Below are 19709 nucleotides of genomic sequence, written 5' to 3' on the forward strand. Positions count from 1 at the left end.
TGAAGAGCGTGGGAATAGGTTGGGGGTATTTATATGTACTGTGTGTAGGTTGATCGGACCCCACGTTAGAGAATATGACCGTTAGAGCCTCCTTTTGAATTTTGAATTTTGAATTTTTGGACCTGGGCCTGAGCCTGGGCCTGCGTATGAGTTTAATTGGTGTAAGTTGATCACCGTCAGATTTTAATTTAATTACACTCTTTTTGGTAAATTCCCTTTGTTCAAAAGATATTCACGCAATCAATCAATTTAATACAGATGCAGCTATAATTAAAATTTCCACATTGAAACCAAAAAACATAAAAAAAAAACTATAATTGACACGTCAAAATCAGCAGCCTGCTCTAATTTTCAAAGATAATAATAATAGTGTGAAATTTTTACATAATAATAGTGTCAAAAACTGATATAATTAATTTTTTAAAGAAATGAAAATAACTTTAAATCATAATTTAAATTATTTATTGTAAATAAAAATTATTTATATATTGAAAGATATTTGCTTATTATAACTTTCAATTACACGTCAACAAAAATTAATTATAAAATAAATGTATATAAAAAATATTTATTTATTATAAATTTTAATATATTAAAAAGACTTCTCAAAAAATGTTATACAAAAAAAAACCATCTTTTGCAATAATAGTTTTATATTTAATATTTAAAAAGTCAAGTAACTTACTACCTTCTATAAAAAAAAAATCGTACTTATATTCTTATTTAATTATGACTTACAATCAATAATAGGATTAGTTATTTATATTTAATTCAAAGTTCAAACAGAAAAGCTTATATTTTGTCCGAGATATATTATTCTTATAACAAATTTTTTGATATTTTTAATAATTTTTCTCTTTCTTGTTAGAGAAAATAGGTTATAAATTATTAATTAACTTTTACACTAATCACTTTAAAAGTTATATCAACTATGATTTTTCATAAGTTAACATTATAAAATTATTTTACATGTATAAGACCATTAAATTCATTTTTTTAAGGATCAATAAAATCAAACTCGTCTTTTTTTATATGTACATAAAAAGATAGAATGAAAATATATTTGTACATCAATTTTATACAATTTTCTTTTATAAATTAGAAAAAATAAAGACAAGAAAAGTGAGAATATTATATAAAAAGGTTAAATGGGCATGCACGAATGGTACAAAATAATTTTATATTATTATTTAGTCATAAATTGTTGTTAATATAACATTTCAAATAATTATTATAAAAGTTAATAATCTTACCTTACATGATGAATTGTGATTGAATAACAGTCTAAAATTTATCTTTTACACGGTGTGTATACTTTTTTCTTTTTGTAATTTATAAAAGAAAATTGTTAAAAATTGATATATATATATATATATATAAAAGAAGTCCATCTATAGGTTAGGTGGCGAGATTCATTGATTTATTTATTATTAAAAAGAAGCAATCTTGATGAGATTTTACACTTATTATGAAGGGTGTAAAGGGGTGGATTGACTTGGTGACCCAATCAACTCCAATTAGATTAAAACGAAAAAAATAAATTAGATTAGCTCGAATTTTAAAATTAAAAATTAATTATACTGAATTTTTTTAAAAAATAATTATATGATTTGGGCATTAAATTTTAGCATGTAAAATCCGAATCACCCTAAACCCATATAATTTATAAATTTTTATTTTTTATGTTTGTAATTCTACAGTTTTGTATTATTTATTTCTATAATTTTTAATTTTAGTATTATCCATTAGTTTTCTTTCATTTTATTATGATTTATTATTTTTCTATTTATTTTATCAGATGATCCGACCTAAATCAACTCAAATGTGAACATATTCATTATTTTTGGTTGTCTTTTTTTTTTTTTCAAACCAATTAAGGTTGATCAATTGAAATTTATATATAACTAAACTTAAGCCAACTTGACCCATCCACTCTTATGTAAAATAGGCTTCATTTATTTTAATAGGAGGATTTGTCCATTTGGAAATTTGTTTGTTGTAAACTAATTTACTACACAATTAGAGGATACCAAAGTATTTATGAGATAAGTGTGGATGATTTATTTCTATTCAATTCAAAAATTTAATGGAGATCATTTTTTTAACTTGAACCTGACCCAACAACATATGAGACAAGATGATTCAATTCGATGTATTAGTGTATTATATATTAATCTTAATCTTATATATAATTAAATCATAAAATTAAATAAATATATAATAAGATATGTTATATATAATTTTTTTGTATTCTAATTTTGAATCAGTTTGTTTAAAATTAAAAAAGACTTTCTAAAAAAATGCTTTAAGAAGATGAAATCATTTACTTCTTAAAAAAACATAAAACGTTTTCATTAAAAAAATACTTACTTTATTAAAAAAAAACTTTATAGAAACACATACAAATGGGCTTTTCATATTTTATATTATCCTAGGGTTGAATTTTCTGAAAAGTGTTAATTTTTGTCTACTCGAAATTTTGAGTATAATACATCCATACTTTTAAACACCTAATCAATATTTATAATTTTTCTCTAACTTTCTATTCAATCATATCATAATATCTATTTTATTTATATTTTTATTTATTTTCTCTTTCTCTCACTATGCATATAATAATATAAGTTTAACTGTGTTTTAATTCCTTTAAATTTAAGTAATTATTTTTTTAGTTCTTAAAAAATATTTTTATTAGTCTCTTAAATCTTCAAAAAGTTATTTTTAGCTTTTTATTCACTGTGTTTACCGTTTCACACTTTGTAGTGCTTTTTAACCACCATTTTTTTTTTATTTTCTTACAAAAATTTTGGCAATTTAGACTACCAAAATATTATACTCATATGGTATGTTCATCATTATTTGACATATTTTAGTGATTTTAAAGAAGAAAAATAAAAATATAAACATTAAATTGTTGTGATTTTTTACATATGTTGTTAACTTTAGACGGTCACAAAATATTTTTAAGAAATTACATTAAAAAAACATTTTTGGCGATGTAAGATTGTAATAAATTGTGACACCATTAAAATAAAATAAAAATAGTTTTTCAAAAATTTAAAATACTAGTAAAAATAAATTTTATTTTGAAAAACTAAAAAATTAATTACCCAAATTTTAAAAACTAAAAACACGTATTTAAACCTATATATATATATGAATATTTATCCCAAAGTGTTCTTGCATAGTAATTTCCTCACAAATGCATTAGAGAATGCCTACTTGCATGAGAATCCCCGATAGATGGTGGGATAAGAGGATGACCAAGAACACTTTGGTAGCACATTTGACATTGTCCCGGGAGGAAGATTTCTTCATCTTCTTCAGCTTTGATTCATATTGCAAGTTTCGGAAAATCGTTAAGAATGAATTCGAAGAGAGTGGACAATAGTCATGTGAAAACGAGAGTCACGTTGTTTCCACTCAGTCTAAGCAGGATTCACCTTATTATTATCATTTCTATGATCATTTTCTTTCAGATAGCCGGAAGGCACAGACGGATTAATAAGAAATTCTTGGAGTTTACATGCACGTATGACACCGTCAATTAATTTGTTGTTTCCAAGATGGAAAGTTATCGAAATTGAGTTTCAGAGTGGTAATTCGGTAAGAAAAGAAAATATCACACTAGTTGTGGTCATAGCCGGGCTGGTATGACAAAGAATAAGAATAGGTCTAAAAGAGAAGAGAGAAAGATGGGTGTTGAATGTGAAATTAAAGACGAACGACTTGTTAATTATTGTAACAGAAAGATTGTAAACGATCAATCAAGAAAAAGTTTGAGAAAAAAAAGAGCAAGTCAAATAGCCTAACTAACAACGCTAGATATTCTAATTATTAACTCATATTTTTTGCTAGATATTCTAATTATTAACTCATATTTTTTGTTATTCAACATTGTAATAGATTCTAAAGTTATCAAAAATACGTTAGTGATCAAAGATAAAAGAAATGCACATCTTGTTACACACTAATTACTGGTTTTCTTGCAAAAAAAATTTCCATGTTCGTTTTCTTTGTTTGAGATAGCATTTTCTTAAAACCCTAGGTCACATGGTCAGTAAAGTCTTCACCTGCTATTGAATTATAGATTTCAGTTGGATCGACATTCTAAATATCTGGTTGAGCCGCCAATATTTAAATATTTACAATACATAAAAAAATATCTCTGGGAAATGCCGAAATAGCATACATTTGTAAATTGTCCAAAAAAAAAGAACCATACATTTGTAATTAATCTTTTATAGCATCCTATAGAAACAATATATTATCCTATATAGCTTTTCCCATCACCCAAAAAATTTGTGCTTTTAAGATTCATAATATATAAATACTCTACATATAGATAGATTGATAGAATATTGGCATTACTATTTCACCATTTTGATTATTATTTTAAATTTTACTTTTTCCTACTAGCAAGACTTTTTTTTTTTTTTTTTTTACTTTTCTCTATTTTGATTCATTGTCTATTAACATTGCTAATTATATAGTTTCTTATAAATAAATAAAAAAACTATATAATTAGCAATGCTAATAGTTTAAGCCTGTAAATCTCTCTCAGTATCACTATTATAACATAATGCTTAGGAAAACAACAAGACAACATTCTAACACAAACTTAACCAAATCTGTCAAAATCATAAACAGACACAGCAATCAGCAGCTATGTACACATTTATGTAGACCATAGTTACCAATTTCCAAATGAGCAAATTTAAGTTTCTATAATATATATTTTAGCAAAAAGAAAAAAAGAAACTGATTATACCACGAATTGTTACATGCCAAACACATGCATGTAGTGTGTAGTGAAGAAGCAGCTGCAGGGAGCTTATATATTTGTTTGTGAAAACCTAGGACTTTCAGCAGATTTTTTTGCCAAAAAGCATCAACATAGAGCTACCAATAGACTAGATTCTATTGGACTTTCAAGTTCCCATGAATATTAGAACTAATAAATCAATAACTAGCTAGTTTGCAGTTCCCAGGAAACCAAGTTCTGGCAAATGTAATTTACAAGACAGCTAAAAAATTTCATGTACCTTTTATTTATCTAGACTAAATACATGGTGAATAGGGAACTATACAGCATATTAATCCTTAAAATGCTGACAATAAATTGAATAGGACTTCCCTATGTCAGAAACAAGGCATGCCTAACATATTGTGCTACAACTATAAGATTATTGTTCCCATATAACAATGTACATGTAACCTATGAATTTCTCTACACACCAGTATTCAGCAAAGCCGCATTACTAGCTGTTTTCAACGGAGGCCTATTAATCTTCTCTAGTAATCTACTAAATACTAACTGGACTGGTATGCAAGCTACTGTGGTCGGCCCAGAGATTTCTGGTTTAGTCAATCTATCTGTTTGATAACTACTGCTATCATGTAATGGTTTTCTATTAAGATTATGTTCAGTAGATAATGAGGACAGAGTTCGAGTTTTTTGGCTAGATGACAAGCCCGATTTCTTTGGCACCTTTTTTGAGGACTCTTTGTCAGCTGAAGACCGATGACTTTTAAGGCCACTCTTCTTTTGAAGGCTAACCTGGTGACTGGAACTTCCAGCATTTAAACTTCTATATTCGAAGTTTTGTTCTTGATCTGAAGAGGGAAGCTCTGCAGCAACTTCAGCACCATTGGATGATGGCACATGGGGGCGTGGGACACGAAAATTTGCGGTTCTCCTTGCAGTCCTCCATGCTGGTGGAAGCACGCTACTTCCCTCAATAGCAATCCCATCATTACCGAAGTCATCAGTTGCAGGAAATAGAATATCAGATGAACCGTCCTTGAGAGCCTCAACCTGAATTGGGTGCCCTACTATTGCCCTCCCATCTAATTTACTCATTAGAGAAATGAAAGGTACATGCTCTTTCCGATAGCTTGCTTGAACCTTCAAATCTACATCAACCAGCATCGGCCTCACCCTCCCACCAAAATCACAACGATCACCATATACTGGAGAATATGCTTTCACATCCCAATGTCCTTTTGAAGCAAGATGATCATCCCAGGCCAAATCATTCCAAGCTACACCATGATGAATTTTATTTTGACTTTTTGATATAGATCTATAAGTTATTAGAGAATATTCATCTTCCAGTCCAAAAATTTGATCATCATCATCCAAAGTATCACCAAAATCAAATTTGTAGCAGTGCAAACTTGGACCCTTTCTATTGTGCCTTAAATGACCATTCCTTCCTTCAACATCTGCTCCTGCTCCATACATAATACATTTTCCATCAGAAGCACCAACGGACCTCTTTACAAGATTCCGATTATTCCTTTTCCCTTTAAGTTGCCATTTAGACACAGCATCACTACATGTTATTAAGTCACGAGGATAAAGGTGAGGCATGTCACTGGAAATTGGTAATTCATCAAGCTCCTCACTGCTAGTGCTTTCGTGTTCTTCAGCATCATGACCAGTTTCTGCAGTTATAGGAACATCCTGAGTAAAGCCATGAAGGATGATGTGAAAGAAAGCTAAAACAAAGTCAAAACACAAACTGAAACCCTTAATGCTTATCAAGAATGAGGCCAAGAATTTTAGATGCCCCCGACACAAATTGAAAGTGACTCCCAAAATACATCACATAAAACATGACAAAACTAAAATATGCATATGGCAATTCCTTCTTTATCCCTCCCCCTAAACTTCACTCCCAAGACCTTAGCAAATTGGATTGTTCATATAGTACATTTTTATCCATTGTGACCTTTTTTTCTAAGGTATTGAGTTCTTACACATGCAATAAAAAGTATAGTAGATTCTTAAAAGGGTGGGAGATCTTAGAGTCATATGATTAAAATCTTATAGCAGATTGGACAATCTAATGTAGGAATAGGATCATAATTGATCTTGGTCATTGATATAATAAGCCAGAAAAATCTTTTGTCAATTTCATTAAAAGAGATGAAACGAGAAAAATGTTAGGGGAATGAGGTTTGTCCTCTAGACTAAGCTAATTCTAAGCCATTTGTCAGGATACCATCACTAGTTGAAGTTGCAAATTAGTAAACCAAGGTATGGATGATGCAGGAATGCAGAGAGGAAGAACAACTACAATACTGCATCAGAGGCTGAGACAATGACTTGCAAATTATTCATTTCAATATACATAACAAATATACAATCATGGCACAAAAATAACTAACAACTATGTTTAGTGCAAGAAGCCAAGGAACATAATTAAGTGTAAGAAAAGTAAAATCACTAAATAAAAGATACTGGCAGAATATATGTGCTGGATTTTTATGCATTTTTTTTTCTCAAGGTGTGGCAAATAGATCATACTGCTAAGATAAGGATAGTATAAGAATAGTAGAAACTTAACCTGAAAAAATAGTCATCTCTTCATCCATGTCTGCCTCTGTCTCAGAAGAATCAGAATCAGAATCTGTAGAAGCTGTTTCTGAAGAATCAGATTCAACATCATCCATAAAAGTATATTCAGCATCTTGAACCAAAGAACCATGATAAGGAAACTCCCTTCTGTGTTGGGAAGGTGACATCTCAACACGGGGTAGAGTCTCTCTGTATTCAAGAGAATCACTAAACTCAGCCGGAAAATGCCCATATCTGCTCCTTTTTGCTCGGGAAGCTCCTATTTGTCCAGCTCCTGAAAACAGAACCATAGTCAGGTTACACCCTAACACAGTAACACATATCCCTAATTTTCACAGTAAAACAGCAGTGATTTCTCACTGAATCTCTCATCTGGCCCTTTTTTTTTTCTTTTCTAGAGAATTATACCATTCATGAGAAGTGCACTCCCCGTACGAATACCACCACCACTTGCAAGAACCCGAGCACCATTGTCAACAATCCGCTTCTGAGAAATGTATGGATCAACAGAAGATGACAGCTTCTTTTTCACGGGGGCAATTCTGAGCCCAAAATCCTGCAAGTCTCTCATCCGAGGAGTCGTCGTTTCAGAATAATCTACTTCCACACGCAGTTGATTCCCATCCTTGGCAACCTCGGAAGCAAAGGTACCTCCACCAGTCTCATTTTCACAATACACATTCAAATTTGCATGGTTTTCATAATCATTTCCCAGTGTTTCCTGTGGCGATGCAACCGCACCTTTATTAACAGCATTCAATGATCTAGCACCTGACTTCCCTGGCTTCTTCAAAATCTGTTTCTCAAGCTCAAGAGCATGGAGAATGGCGTCTTCTCGGCGCGCATACTTCTCTCTTTTCTTCAACGGCCCTCCCTGAGCGGCTTCAGCCTTTTCAATACAATCATCAAACTCGCCACACCGGAATGCCTTCACACGCTTAGATTTCTCCAAATTGTACCAATCCCTAAGGAGCGCGAAATCAACAGAAATCTATTAAGAATGCTAATAGATGCATTGCACACAACAGAACACAACAAAATGAAACTTAGCTAAGTTAGTCGCAAAAAACGGAATTGGTGAAGAAGTGAAGAGAGAAGGAAAACTTACACGCTGGCGTCTTCTCTGCCGAGGAGCTTGACGGGGGTTCCGGATCGAGGCGAGGTGAGGTGAGCGGCGGAGAGGTCGTCGTGGCCGAGGATTTGACCCGGCCACCACGACCCGTTTCTCCGACGCACCCACACGATGGATCCAACGCCGCAATCCATCATACGCTTCTCCGGAGAACCGATGAGCGCAGGATCCGGGAACCGTCGACGTCGTAACTGGAGGATCCGAATAGAGGGAAATGGGTTAGGGCATATGTTCCCATTCAGATTTGGGGAAATTTCATTTTTTCAGTCTTTTTGTTTTTTCCCTGGGCTACACTGTTTGTTTGTATTTTGAACTCAATATACGGATTGGGTAACTCACATCTCTTAAAAGGCCTTCATTATTTATACATTTTAATTAACACATATGGACAAAATTATTTATTTATTTTAGAAAAAAACTTTATTATTTTTTGTTTTTATTAGATACAGAAAGTATTAAATGTTTTTAGTCTAAAATATTAAATGTATTCGTATTTATTTAATACTTTCTTCCTAAAGTATCCCAAAATTATAAGAAAAAATATTATTACTCCCAAAATAGATTTATTTTTCTGAAATATTCTTAGTCTATTAACGTGCTGTAATAATGCAGGTTTACTATTTTTTTAGTTTTTTTACTTCTTTTACCGATTAATGTCTCTTAATCTTTTTTCGTCCTAAAATTTTATTCTTTTAATTTTTTTTTGTTCTTATTTTTGGTCCTTAAGGACAGAAGGAAAGTTGGAAAAATAAAAATAAAGAAGAAAAAAGTTAAGAGACGATAATCAATTAATAAGAAGTTGAATGACTAAACATATAAATTTAAAAAAAAAATCAAGAATTAAAAAACAGTAAACCTTAACATTAATTACTAAATAAGAAGTAAAAAGATAAAGATTTATTTATTTTAAATTATGAAATCATGAGTATTGTTCCTTAAATAATAAGTGAGATCACAATAATTTATGTTTTATAATAAATTTTAAGATAACAATAGAGGAGGTTAAAAAAATGTGTAATCGAGATAAGTCCAAAATTAATAATGTTTTACACATAATTATGCCGTAGGTCGTGATTGAGTTTGATTATTCTTATTAGGGAAAATAAATGGATAACTCATTGTTAAAAAATATTGACCATATAAAAAAACTGCATATAGTATAACAGAAATATTAAAACTTAAGGAGAGGCTAACCCTATAAGGAAATGTAGAAGTTAATTAGAACTATTTAACAGAAATATTAAAACTATTTATTTACTTAATCAATAGCATGTTTGTTCCGAGCGTTAATTAGAAGTTGTCCGTTGTGAGAGAGAACTTGAAACCATCTTGGCGTTTGGTGGGAAACGGTGCTGCCAACGTGATCGAAGTGGATCTTCATAAGTTGACGAGGGAGTTCCTGGTAAAGCTTTGGGTCGATGATATCAAAATGAGAAACCCCAGGTGGTTTTCCGCTACATCTGCTCTCCCCAGGAGACCTAAACGACGTCCCGTTTTGAAGCAACCCCCTATCAGTCAATCGCTCACTGACTTTTTCGATCCACAGTCTCCCCAAGAGGTCAATTCTTGTGCCTAGATTTTCCAATGCTCTTTTTTCTTTTTAATTATTTGAATTGTTACACATTCTTATGTTAGATTAATAATCTTGAGTTCTTGACTCTTGAGTCTTGACAAACATTCTTGTACTTCTTGCAATGACTAGAGTTGAACTAAATCATGACGATGATTTCAGTCATGTAGATACAAATTGTAAGGGTGCTTTAGCATAAAATTTTGGAACCAAATAGCTTTTATGATATATATATATATATACACACACACACACACATTATTTTAATTGTTTTGGAGTTTAGACAAATTTTTGTCATCCCTTAAAAAAATGACAAACAAATGGTCCTAATTCTAAATCCCTTTTGTCAACTTTAATATGGAGATGTTGTACTTGCCTTTTCTTGATTAGGCCAAGGTAGCACCACTGCTTGCCAGGTCCAACTTGCTAATTACAAGAGATATCGAGTGGGCAAATCTTGTACTAGGCTTTGAACAGGTGATCTTCTTTATTCTCTGATGCCTCCTGGTTCCTTTAGATATATTTAAGCAACTTCTTGAATAGCCCATTTTCACTTTATCTTTCTGCTTATGTCTAATGGGATACTTTTTATGTTGAGATTGTGGACATTACTCCAAGTCTAATTTTGCGATTTTGTTTTGTTGGATTAAAGGAAAATTGATATGCCATTGTAGATGCTTGCTACCCGCAGTCGGTCAGTGACAATTATTATCTCTATTTCATTACTAAGTTATACCATATACATGTAATTTTCTACATAGCCCATGGTTGACCTTTTTTTCTACTTGCTGTTTTGATGTAGCCTGTAGGTTTTATTCGTGAACAGAGCAACATCATTACCAGACAGGTACTCAATTCAATCATTTGAACTTGACTTCCTTTGATTGTTTTATTCTAAAATGTATTCCATGTCATGTATCATCCACATGAACGAAAATCGTAATTATATATTTTTATTGTTTACTATCATTTTGTGGTAAAAGGGATCTCATAGTGAATAACATCCTTGAGAGTTTGATTTTTAACCAAGTCCAATGATGTCTTGTGATCCACGTAGCCAATCTCACCTAGCTAGTATGATAAGGCTTTTGTTGTTGTTGTTATTATTATTGTTCTTGTTACCATTTTGTTGGTACCGCAATCAACCAAACCTACAATGCCTGCATATGTATATTATTGTTACCATTTTGTTTGCATGTATGTATTATGAATTTTGTTTAAATATTTGTTTCATTTTATTCCATTTCAACCTTTCTTGTTGCAGTTGCTTCGTCTTAGGCGGCCTTTTGTTGCATACATAACTGATGCCTTGGGGAACAAGCTCTTTAGGGTAAGGAACATATATTTTGTGTTGGTTCTTTTTTACACATTTGATTTTTTTCCTATTCATCTTAGTGAAATAAATCAAACAACTATCATGGTTAGGTTTGCAGACCCTTTTGGTGGATAACAAGCTCAATTTATGCAGAAATTGATGGTAAGGTATGCCATTTTGGTTAAATGCTGTACATTGTTTTACATTATTAAGTTGTTTATCATCACTTTAGTTGTTAATTGTGTCAAATCCTCTCTTCAGGAAGTTGGAGTAGTTCACAGGCGATGACATCTTTGGAGGAGAATCTATGATTTGTACTTGGGGTAATATCAAGAGACTGTTTTGAGTTTATTTGTTATAATTAATTGTTGAAATCATAACATTGTTTACTCTCTTTAGTTATCTTTTTACATCTGCATATTTCATTGGGAAAAAATGTGTTTAAAAGTTGAAGTCTTACATAACTTCCCAAATAATGAATTCGTAAACAAATAATAGAAGCGGCCAAGGGTGGGAGTTTGCAGTGTTTTGTGTGAATTAGGAGTTTATTGTGTCAAACTTCTTTCAATCCATAAACTCCTTTATCACCAAAGGTTGACTTTGATAGTTTGATTATCATTGTGTGTTATTTATATCCCCATTGGATTCAAATTGAAATTGCTGACAAAAGAATAGAAGTTATTTAACTGTCGATGGAGGAAGTAATATGAACTGTATTATTATTTAATTTATGTAGTTTTGAATATTTTTTTCTGTAGCAACTTGCATTATATATGATATGTTTTTGACTTTTCTGTGATTCAGGATCACATTTATATACTTGTTTCTTCTAAGAGAACTTAATTTTTTGGTGGCAAAATTTTCACTCCTAATTATCTGTTATCTTTCTGTAATTTTTCACTTCATGAAAGTCAATAAGCATGTTGTCTCTCTACCAATATTTTTGCAAATAATCGGTTATAAGAATAAGATTTGCAGGAATAAGCAATTTGCTGTGGTTGAGAATCCTGGCTTATGGAATTGGACATTCACATTGAAAGATATTAATGGTGAGGTACTTGCACAAATAGATCGTGATTGGAGGGGTTTTGGCTTTGAGGTTGGTTTTTGGCATTTACCTTATTCTTTTTGATAAAAAATTATTCCTGTTACCTTTGTTAAACATGCTAATCATTGATTACTATTTTTCTCTTTTATCATTTTTGGCCTGACATTTTTAAACATTCTAAATATTTTTTTTCCTTTTTAAAATATTTACTGTAAGGTTGGGATTTCCATTGGTTTTGTTCTACAAAATGAATCCAAATTTGATATTTATTGTAATCAACCACATTGCTAAGTTATCTATATGTCTTTTTGCACCAGGTAAGTGACAACTAATGTTATTTAGCACATATTTTAAAGGCTTAAATAACTTTTAGGTCCCTGATATATATCAGGTTTTTTGTTGAGTTCCTGATATAAATTTTTTTGTTGTTTTGAGTCCATGATATATTAAAAGTTTTGTTCTGGATTTTTGTCATCAATTAAGTGATGATGTGACACCACCCCAACGGCTGATATATATTGGAAGAGTTGTTGAGATGGTGTCATGTCATCACCTAACTCAAGGCAGAGATTTGGAACAAAACTTCGAATATATCAGGGACTTAAAACAACAAAAAATTTTATTAGGACTCAACAAAAATTGGGTATATATTAGGGATTTCAAACATATTTAAGTCATTTTTAAATTTTCTATTGAAAGTTGAAACAATAGAATCATCAACTTTATATTTATCTATCTATATTATAATTAAGGTTTCTCCCTCCATTTTTTAATCAGATGACTAGCCCTTTATTGGTTGTGTACCAAATATCCTTGCCTCTTGCTTTTTCTTTGCGTTTCTCAGTTGCCTCAGATTTAACCTTGTGCCTTCTATTGAACATCAACTTTTCTAACTATTATTATGGATTCTCAACTGAATTGAACTGATGAATTTCATGTTCAGTTCTTCATATATTTGCTGAAATTGTGCAGATTTTAACTGATGCTGGTCAATATGTGATTCGATTTGGGAGTTCTGATCCCAGCTCCAAGATTGGCCTTGCTAGTGCAGTAAAGTTCCACCCCCACCCCCCTTTTCTTTAGAAACCTCACTCTCCTCTTAACTAATTGATATGATATTATGATGTTCTTTCTGCAGATTGAAGACCTGGAAGTCAGACGCAAAATGACCCTTGCTGAGAGAGCTGTAACTGTAGCTTTTGCCATATCACTAGATAATGACTACTTCTCAAGACACGGGGGCTGGTAAGCTGTTTGGATTGTTTAACATGACTGTATTCTGTGTAAATAAAGTTTTTAGAAAAGGATCACCTTCTGACCTATAGGAGTATATACAAACACCATTCTTGCCTTTTATTATTAGTGCATTTATCTTGTTCTGACTTGGCAACTGTCAGAACATTGTAATTGGTATTGATTTTTTTTTTTTTTTAATTTGGGATTTTAGGGGACTACCCTTCCTTGTCGCCGAAGAGTAAATTTGATTTGACAGACAGTGTAATCTGGTTATCTACTGCCAACGTAGTCCCTGAAGCCATTCTCTACCAAGTAGTTTTTAAAATTGAAGGTGTTCTAAGCTAATACCAATGTTGACTCCGTTTCCATACTCTTGATAGCTGTAGTGGGGTCCATTTATTCATGTAACAAAATCAAAATTTTAACTCTTCTATTTTTGCCTGTTGTTCCCTTTTGTTGGATGACAAGGGAATGAGATAATTATTGCTTTGTTTGTTGGGTAAAAGTAGATTAAGATGCATTTTTATTCCTTGTACTCTCATCGGAGTTTCATTTTGGTCCCTATGAAAATTAAAGCACGGCTACCGGGACATTGGATCTTTGAACTGATTTGTATGTTTGTTTTCTTTTTCTTTTTTTGTTTAACTGGTTTGTATGTAGGTCAAGTGGTTAATGCCGTTATTCACCAATAAAAGAACAATCATTCTCATATTAGGGGATGTCTTATTCACTTGTATGATGAAATGCCGAGACAAACTGATTAATTGAGCTACTACCATTTTCTGGCAAATCATGTTTTCAAGCAAGTAATTTGAGATTTGGAGTTATATAATGAAGAACTTTCTTGATGTCGAAATTTCAGCTAACTCTGCTTATATGGCTGGGGATATATTAAATACAAATACAATATAGGCAAGAGTTTGGTAGAAGACGAAGGTGATCAAAGGCTCAAAATGTTATAATCAATTGAAAAACAATGCATTTTTGTTACATATATTCCGACGCTAAGAACAGGCTTTCGTTGAAAAAAAAACTACAAGTCAGTGCTCACTTAATCCCGAACTATTTTTTTTTTGTATTTGTGCATGTCTCAAATACATTGGAATGCTCATGAATTTGAGAAAATTATTATTTTGTATTGTTTAGTGTGACATTTATTTTATAAACCATTAATATTTTTTTTCATTTTTATTTATCGTTTACACTTTGGTTGATGAAAGAAATATAGAGGAATGACTGAGGAAAAAAATGAGGAGAAAAAAAATAGAAAGTGAGATGATTGTTTGGTAAAGAGAAAAGAGAAGGAAAAAGTTGTATAAAATGACAAATATTCCGTGAATTTCTCATGGTGCGAGGTTGTTTTCTGGAGGGTTGACTAACGTGAAGAGAAAGGATGGAATGGCCTGAGTAACAACATATTGGGGCCTTTTTGTCGTGGTCGTGGCCCTAACCATTTGAGTCATGAGATAATTTGTAATTAAACAAATGATTGTGGAAGTGATAGTTGCTAGACAAGTCAATTAACAAATTCTTCCAAGAAAAAAAGGCCACTAAATATTCAATCACTATTTGCAGAAAGTGCACATGGGGTGTTTATCATAAATGTGTTTTGCCAATTTATTTCCTTAACTTAACCATGAGCGGCCAACCCGCCAAGAACGATTCAACCAGCACACAATTTACTAAAGTAGCAAATTATAATGAGTGGTCAAATTTTACTTAATGACCCCAATGTAAATTAGAACAGTTACGGCAGTTAAATGCAACTAACTAAAATATTAGAATTACCTATAGCAACAGGTCGTTTTACGTGCACCATAAAACATGACCCATTGATCACGTTTAACAGACAAGTTATGTTGTGAGTGTGGAACTTGGATGACAATTCTAGCTTAACAGTTTATTTACGTTAACTCGTGTACCACGTAAATAAAAAAAATCATAGTCTATTATTTAGTATTTGCATAATACCTTGTAATACTTTAAAGATCATATTCAAGCCTACCTCCACATGCATCGAATCTAATATCTAAAACATGGCAACGATTCATAGTCTAGAACATCCATTTATAAACATGGCAAAATGAACAACTCCCTCACAAAAGTGGTGCATATGCACATACAAGACCTAAGAAACACTGCTTCCTAAGAGTAAACATTAGAAGAAATGTTTTGATTAAAGCAGCCTCCACACAATCATGTGAACTGTCGTCTGATGTATGTGTCTTCATGCACGAATACAGGTTCTTGACTAGTCTGAGATGGGATTTGTGGTTGTGCCATGGCTATGACCCCTTGATTAGGATATGGGTATTGGATACCATTATTTTTTTCAGTTAAAGAAATGTAATACAAAATTCCAAATGCAGCACTTGCAACCGATAAAATCGCACCCCCCGCGAACACTCCAGGTTTCACAACATAGCAGTAGTAGTAGCCAAAGTACACACTCTCTTCACCGCGTTGATCATTCAGCGCGGCGCCAGTCAGCAACAGGAGAAAACCAATTACAAATGTGAACCTGTTACAACAGAGATGATTCCAACCACAGAAATAAGGAGTATAATTTACAATCCAAGTACCAGTGCTCAAAATGTGAGACATATAGTATGCATAGGCTTACATTCCTAGTCAGCATGAAAACACATAAATGACTCGCCTTGAATAATAGCAAGCACGGTGAAGTCAAATATTTAAATTAATAAGAGCATTGGTTTTTCTCCTAATTGAACATGAAATCATTTAGCCCACTGTTCCGATATAAACCTAGTGGAAGTACTCTATGCTGTTCCACACAGTCACACACAACCAATGTACCCATACAACAGAACAAGCTTCATTTTTGTTTCTACAATAATCAGATAAACAAGTCAGAGCAACAAGTTATAAACTTAAAAAAAAAACAAAACAATCTCGAATAAAGAATAATTATATTTGTGTTCATGAACTGGACATTTACTAAATAAAATAAAATAAATGTACACTTTTTACAAGCAAGAAAAGAATTGTGACAAATACCATCAGTATATATTTCACATTTCAACTGAAAGAATAAAATAATAAACAAAATTATGTTTCTACAACCAAAACTATAGGTAATCATGTTGCTAAATTTATATATATCTTACTTGAATTATGTCTTAAATAACATTTTTCTCTGTATTGTAATCATGTTGCTAATTTTTGACAATCTTGAAAAAGTTATTAGAAAAGAAGCAATAAAAAGTTGTGATGTCTTTTATGCATAATGAAAATTATGAAACTATGATTTCTATCAACTTATAGGATTTTTACCTCATGATATCATATTACAGGCAAATTATATATATCAAACACGTTTGCTTGTTCACTTGAATCAGCATGTAAAATAAGTATAGTTGGAGTATTGGACCTTAATAATATCAACACTCCTCTACTGTATTGTGGTAGTTGATTTTTGTTCACAAGTAACGTATTCATCAACACCTCTTCCTGAGAGAAGGGGTCTCGAAGTTCAAGTTGCTTCTCATTCAATCCATCTTTGATTTCAGAACAAGTGTTATTTTGCTCCTCATGTGCGTATAAAAATCACAAATGTCCGAACATCAAGGAATATATACAATAATGCATAAGAAATGGGACGATTGCTTTAAAAAAATACCAATGGCATATACTCCACAATTCAGGTCTGCTTTGTGTAAAGCCAAGGTGATACCAGTTTTTAGGTTTCACCGTATTAGGACAACCATCTAATTGGCTACACCAGCATAGTCGAACAGGAATATGACAAACAAAAAAGTACAAAGTGAAAATTACCAGGATAAAACAAAGCAGGCCAGTGCCACCTTCCAATTGGAATCAGGGATTTGCAAATTTTTTCTGCAGCAAACACACCCAGTTCCAACATTTATGATTATCTGAGATAGCACAAGAGCCACTGCAGCAATTAAACCAAGAGGCAGAGCTGGACTACGAGGATACGTGCACTGGTTTGGTGTAACAAAATGAACCTGAGAAACCTGCACAAGTAACAGAGTACAATAGTTATTCTATCTGCTTTTGTTTATGGAGAACTCAATATGAACACAACAAAATTTACAATGGAATGGCAAAAAAGTAAAAAAAGAGAGTGGAAGGTACATTACTCAAATACTGGACTAGTATATTACAAATTACAACTTGTCATCATAAGAACTTATGTGCATGACATTATTATATTATTCCATATTCTTTCTCTCCCCCCAAAGGATTGATAGTAAAACTCCTAGCATGAATCTATGTGTTCATGTCCTTTTTTAAGACCCTATCTGCTCCAGAATTGGTAGGAAAAAAAAAGTATATCGAACTAATCACAATAGAAAAGTAAAAGGGAAAGGTTGATGAACACTATAGGTAAAGCAAAATCTTCAAAGATGAACAGCCAGCGGAATCAGCGAAAGAAAAAGTGGGGGGCTTTATGCAATTCCCGAATTAGAAGGGTGTACATCATAAACGCTTAAACATAAGAAAAATTTCAGCTTTTGCATAGACTCATAACAAACTCGTTAAAGCGTGCGTACCCTCGCTCAACTGTGACAAGCACAAGCACAAGTACTAGCAGACCCCATAGACATTCAACGATAAACAAAGCAAAAGATTGATGCTTTCGTTGGTGGGTTTTAGAGGAATGAAAACAGAACAGAACAGAACAGAACACAAACCTTAATCCTTGTCGCTTCTGCACCGAAGCTAGTTGCAGCCGACAACAGCCCCAAGAAGGCCACAACAGAGCACAATATCAGAACCTTTCTCTCCATTCTTCTCTCTTCCAAACCAAAAAAAAAAAATGCGTCTTTTGTTGAGAGGTTGAGAGTGTAAAGTTGGTAAACAGTGATGGATAGTGGCCAAGAAGCGTGGTTCTGGCTCGAATAAATGATGTCAGAAGCTCGGAAGACCACGGAAACCGAATATTAAAACCGAATCCAAATCCAGAACCGGTAGTAGTAGTATTTGGTAGTAACACATTAATACCTGCTTACCAAAATAAAAATACTACCTCCGCGTTGTTCTTCCTACGTGTAATACTCATTTTAAAAATTTGTTTGTTCTAAAATTGTCTTTTTGACCAGAATACCTTCAATTATTTTACAATTCATACTATAAATGAATAAATTAAATTCGTTTTCTCTCCTATGAAAATTCATTCGGTAACACATTAACATTTTCATTAAAAGCTTCTTAGATTTTTGAAGTATCAAGAAAAAATGACGTGGTCGTAGGTCAAGATGTGGGAAAAAATATTCAGTCATCTCATTCAGTCAAAGATCCATTTACATGCTTCTTAATTTAAATTCTATCTCTTTTAATAGAAACATTTTTAGAAGTTTCTTTTGGAAAGTAATTCTTGAACGACAATGAACAGTTTTATGAATTATTCTCTGCTAAATATAATATAAAATGGAGAAAAAAATAATAGAGAAGAGAATATAAGAGTTAAATATAAATAAGGAAATAATATAAAAAGATAATTAAAAAAATTACAAAAGTTAAATATAAATAAGGAAATAATATAAACGATGATAACATATATAATAAAAGATATGAACATTCACAATTAGATTATTTATAACATTTTTATCTTTGTTGAGTTAGGTGTTTTTATCTAATCTTATAAATTGAGTATTCAATTTTAATTTTTTATTCCTTTTAAATTTAAATTAAATTGTATTTGATTTAATAGCTAGTAAAAATTTTATTTCTCAAATTATTATCTTTTTTAATTTTATTTGTGTACTTTATTTTTTACGGACAAAAGTTACATATAATTCTTTAAGTATTGTTTATACTGTTATTAGGAAACGAAATTGACGGGTTTTACTTGCTTCACCACTCTTAAACACAGGTTAATTTGATAATAGGCAATGAAGGAAAGGAGCAATAAATTGTAGATTCAAATCCCATGTTAACTAAAAAAAAACTAACAAACTAATAATTAATATTTTTTGATAAAAAAAATCCTAAAAACTAGTTGAAATGGAAAGGGACGTTCAAATAGAATTTCCTTTGTTTCACGCGAGTTGAACT

General features: G+C 31.8%; 2 protein-coding genes and 1 pseudogene across 2 annotated transcripts; 1 reads left to right on the forward strand and 2 right to left on the reverse strand.

Annotated features, from left to right (window-relative positions):
- Positions 1-4957: 4957 nt before the first annotated feature.
- LOC114376854 (uncharacterized protein At1g51745-like) lies at positions 4958-8817 on the reverse strand. The gene is made up of 4 exons (XM_028335153.1): positions 8475-8817; positions 7775-8331; positions 7356-7640; positions 4958-6450 (listed from the first exon to the last, which is right to left on the reverse strand). Exons 1-4 carry the CDS (start codon positions 8633-8635, stop codon positions 5231-5233), a joined length of 2223 nt encoding a protein of 740 aa, XP_028190954.1. The 5' UTR covers positions 8636-8817; the 3' UTR covers positions 4958-5230.
- Positions 8818-9651: 834 nt separating this feature from the next.
- Positions 9652-14378, forward strand: LOC114375116 (annotated as a pseudogene).
- Positions 14379-15597: 1219 nt separating this feature from the next.
- LOC114374729 lies at positions 15598-18632 on the reverse strand. The gene is made up of 3 exons (XM_028332400.1): positions 18347-18632; positions 17463-17665; positions 15598-16188 (listed from the first exon to the last, which is right to left on the reverse strand). Exons 1-3 carry the CDS (start codon positions 18440-18442, stop codon positions 15864-15866), a joined length of 624 nt encoding a protein of 207 aa, XP_028188201.1. The 5' UTR covers positions 18443-18632; the 3' UTR covers positions 15598-15863.
- Between the last annotated feature and the right edge of the window lie 1077 nt (positions 18633-19709).

Source organism: Glycine soja, chromosome 11 (assembly GCF_004193775.1).
Source record: "Glycine soja cultivar W05 chromosome 11, ASM419377v2, whole genome shotgun sequence".
In the NCBI taxonomy this organism is placed as follows: domain Eukaryota; kingdom Viridiplantae; phylum Streptophyta; class Magnoliopsida; order Fabales; family Fabaceae; genus Glycine; species Glycine soja.

Excerpts from the sequence above, each read along its gene's own strand:
- LOC114376854 (XM_028335153.1), bottom strand. The coding sequence starts at position 8,635 with ATGATGGATTGCGGCGTTGGATCCATCGTGTGGGTGCGTCGGAGAAAC. Across the intron at positions 8,332-8,474 it reads GGCAGAGAAGACGCCAGCGT|GGATTGGTACAATTTGGAGA; the intron begins GTAAGTTTTCCT and ends CGCGCTCCTTAG. Across the intron at positions 7,641-7,774 it reads GAGTGCACTTCTCATGAATG|GAGCTGGACAAATAGGAGCT; the intron begins GTATAATTCTCT and ends TTCTGTTTTCAG.
- LOC114374729 (XM_028332400.1), bottom strand. The coding sequence starts at position 18,442 with ATGGAGAGAAAGGTTCTGATATTGTGCTCTGTTGTGGCCTTCTTGGGG. Across the intron at positions 17,666-18,346 it reads CAGAAGCGACAAGGATTAAG|GTTTCTCAGGTTCATTTTGT; the intron begins GTTTGTGTTCTG and ends TTACTTGTGCAG. Across the intron at positions 16,189-17,462 it reads GCCTGCTTTGTTTTATCCTG|GTTCACATTTGTAATTGGTT; the intron begins GTAATTTTCACT and ends CTGTTGTAACAG.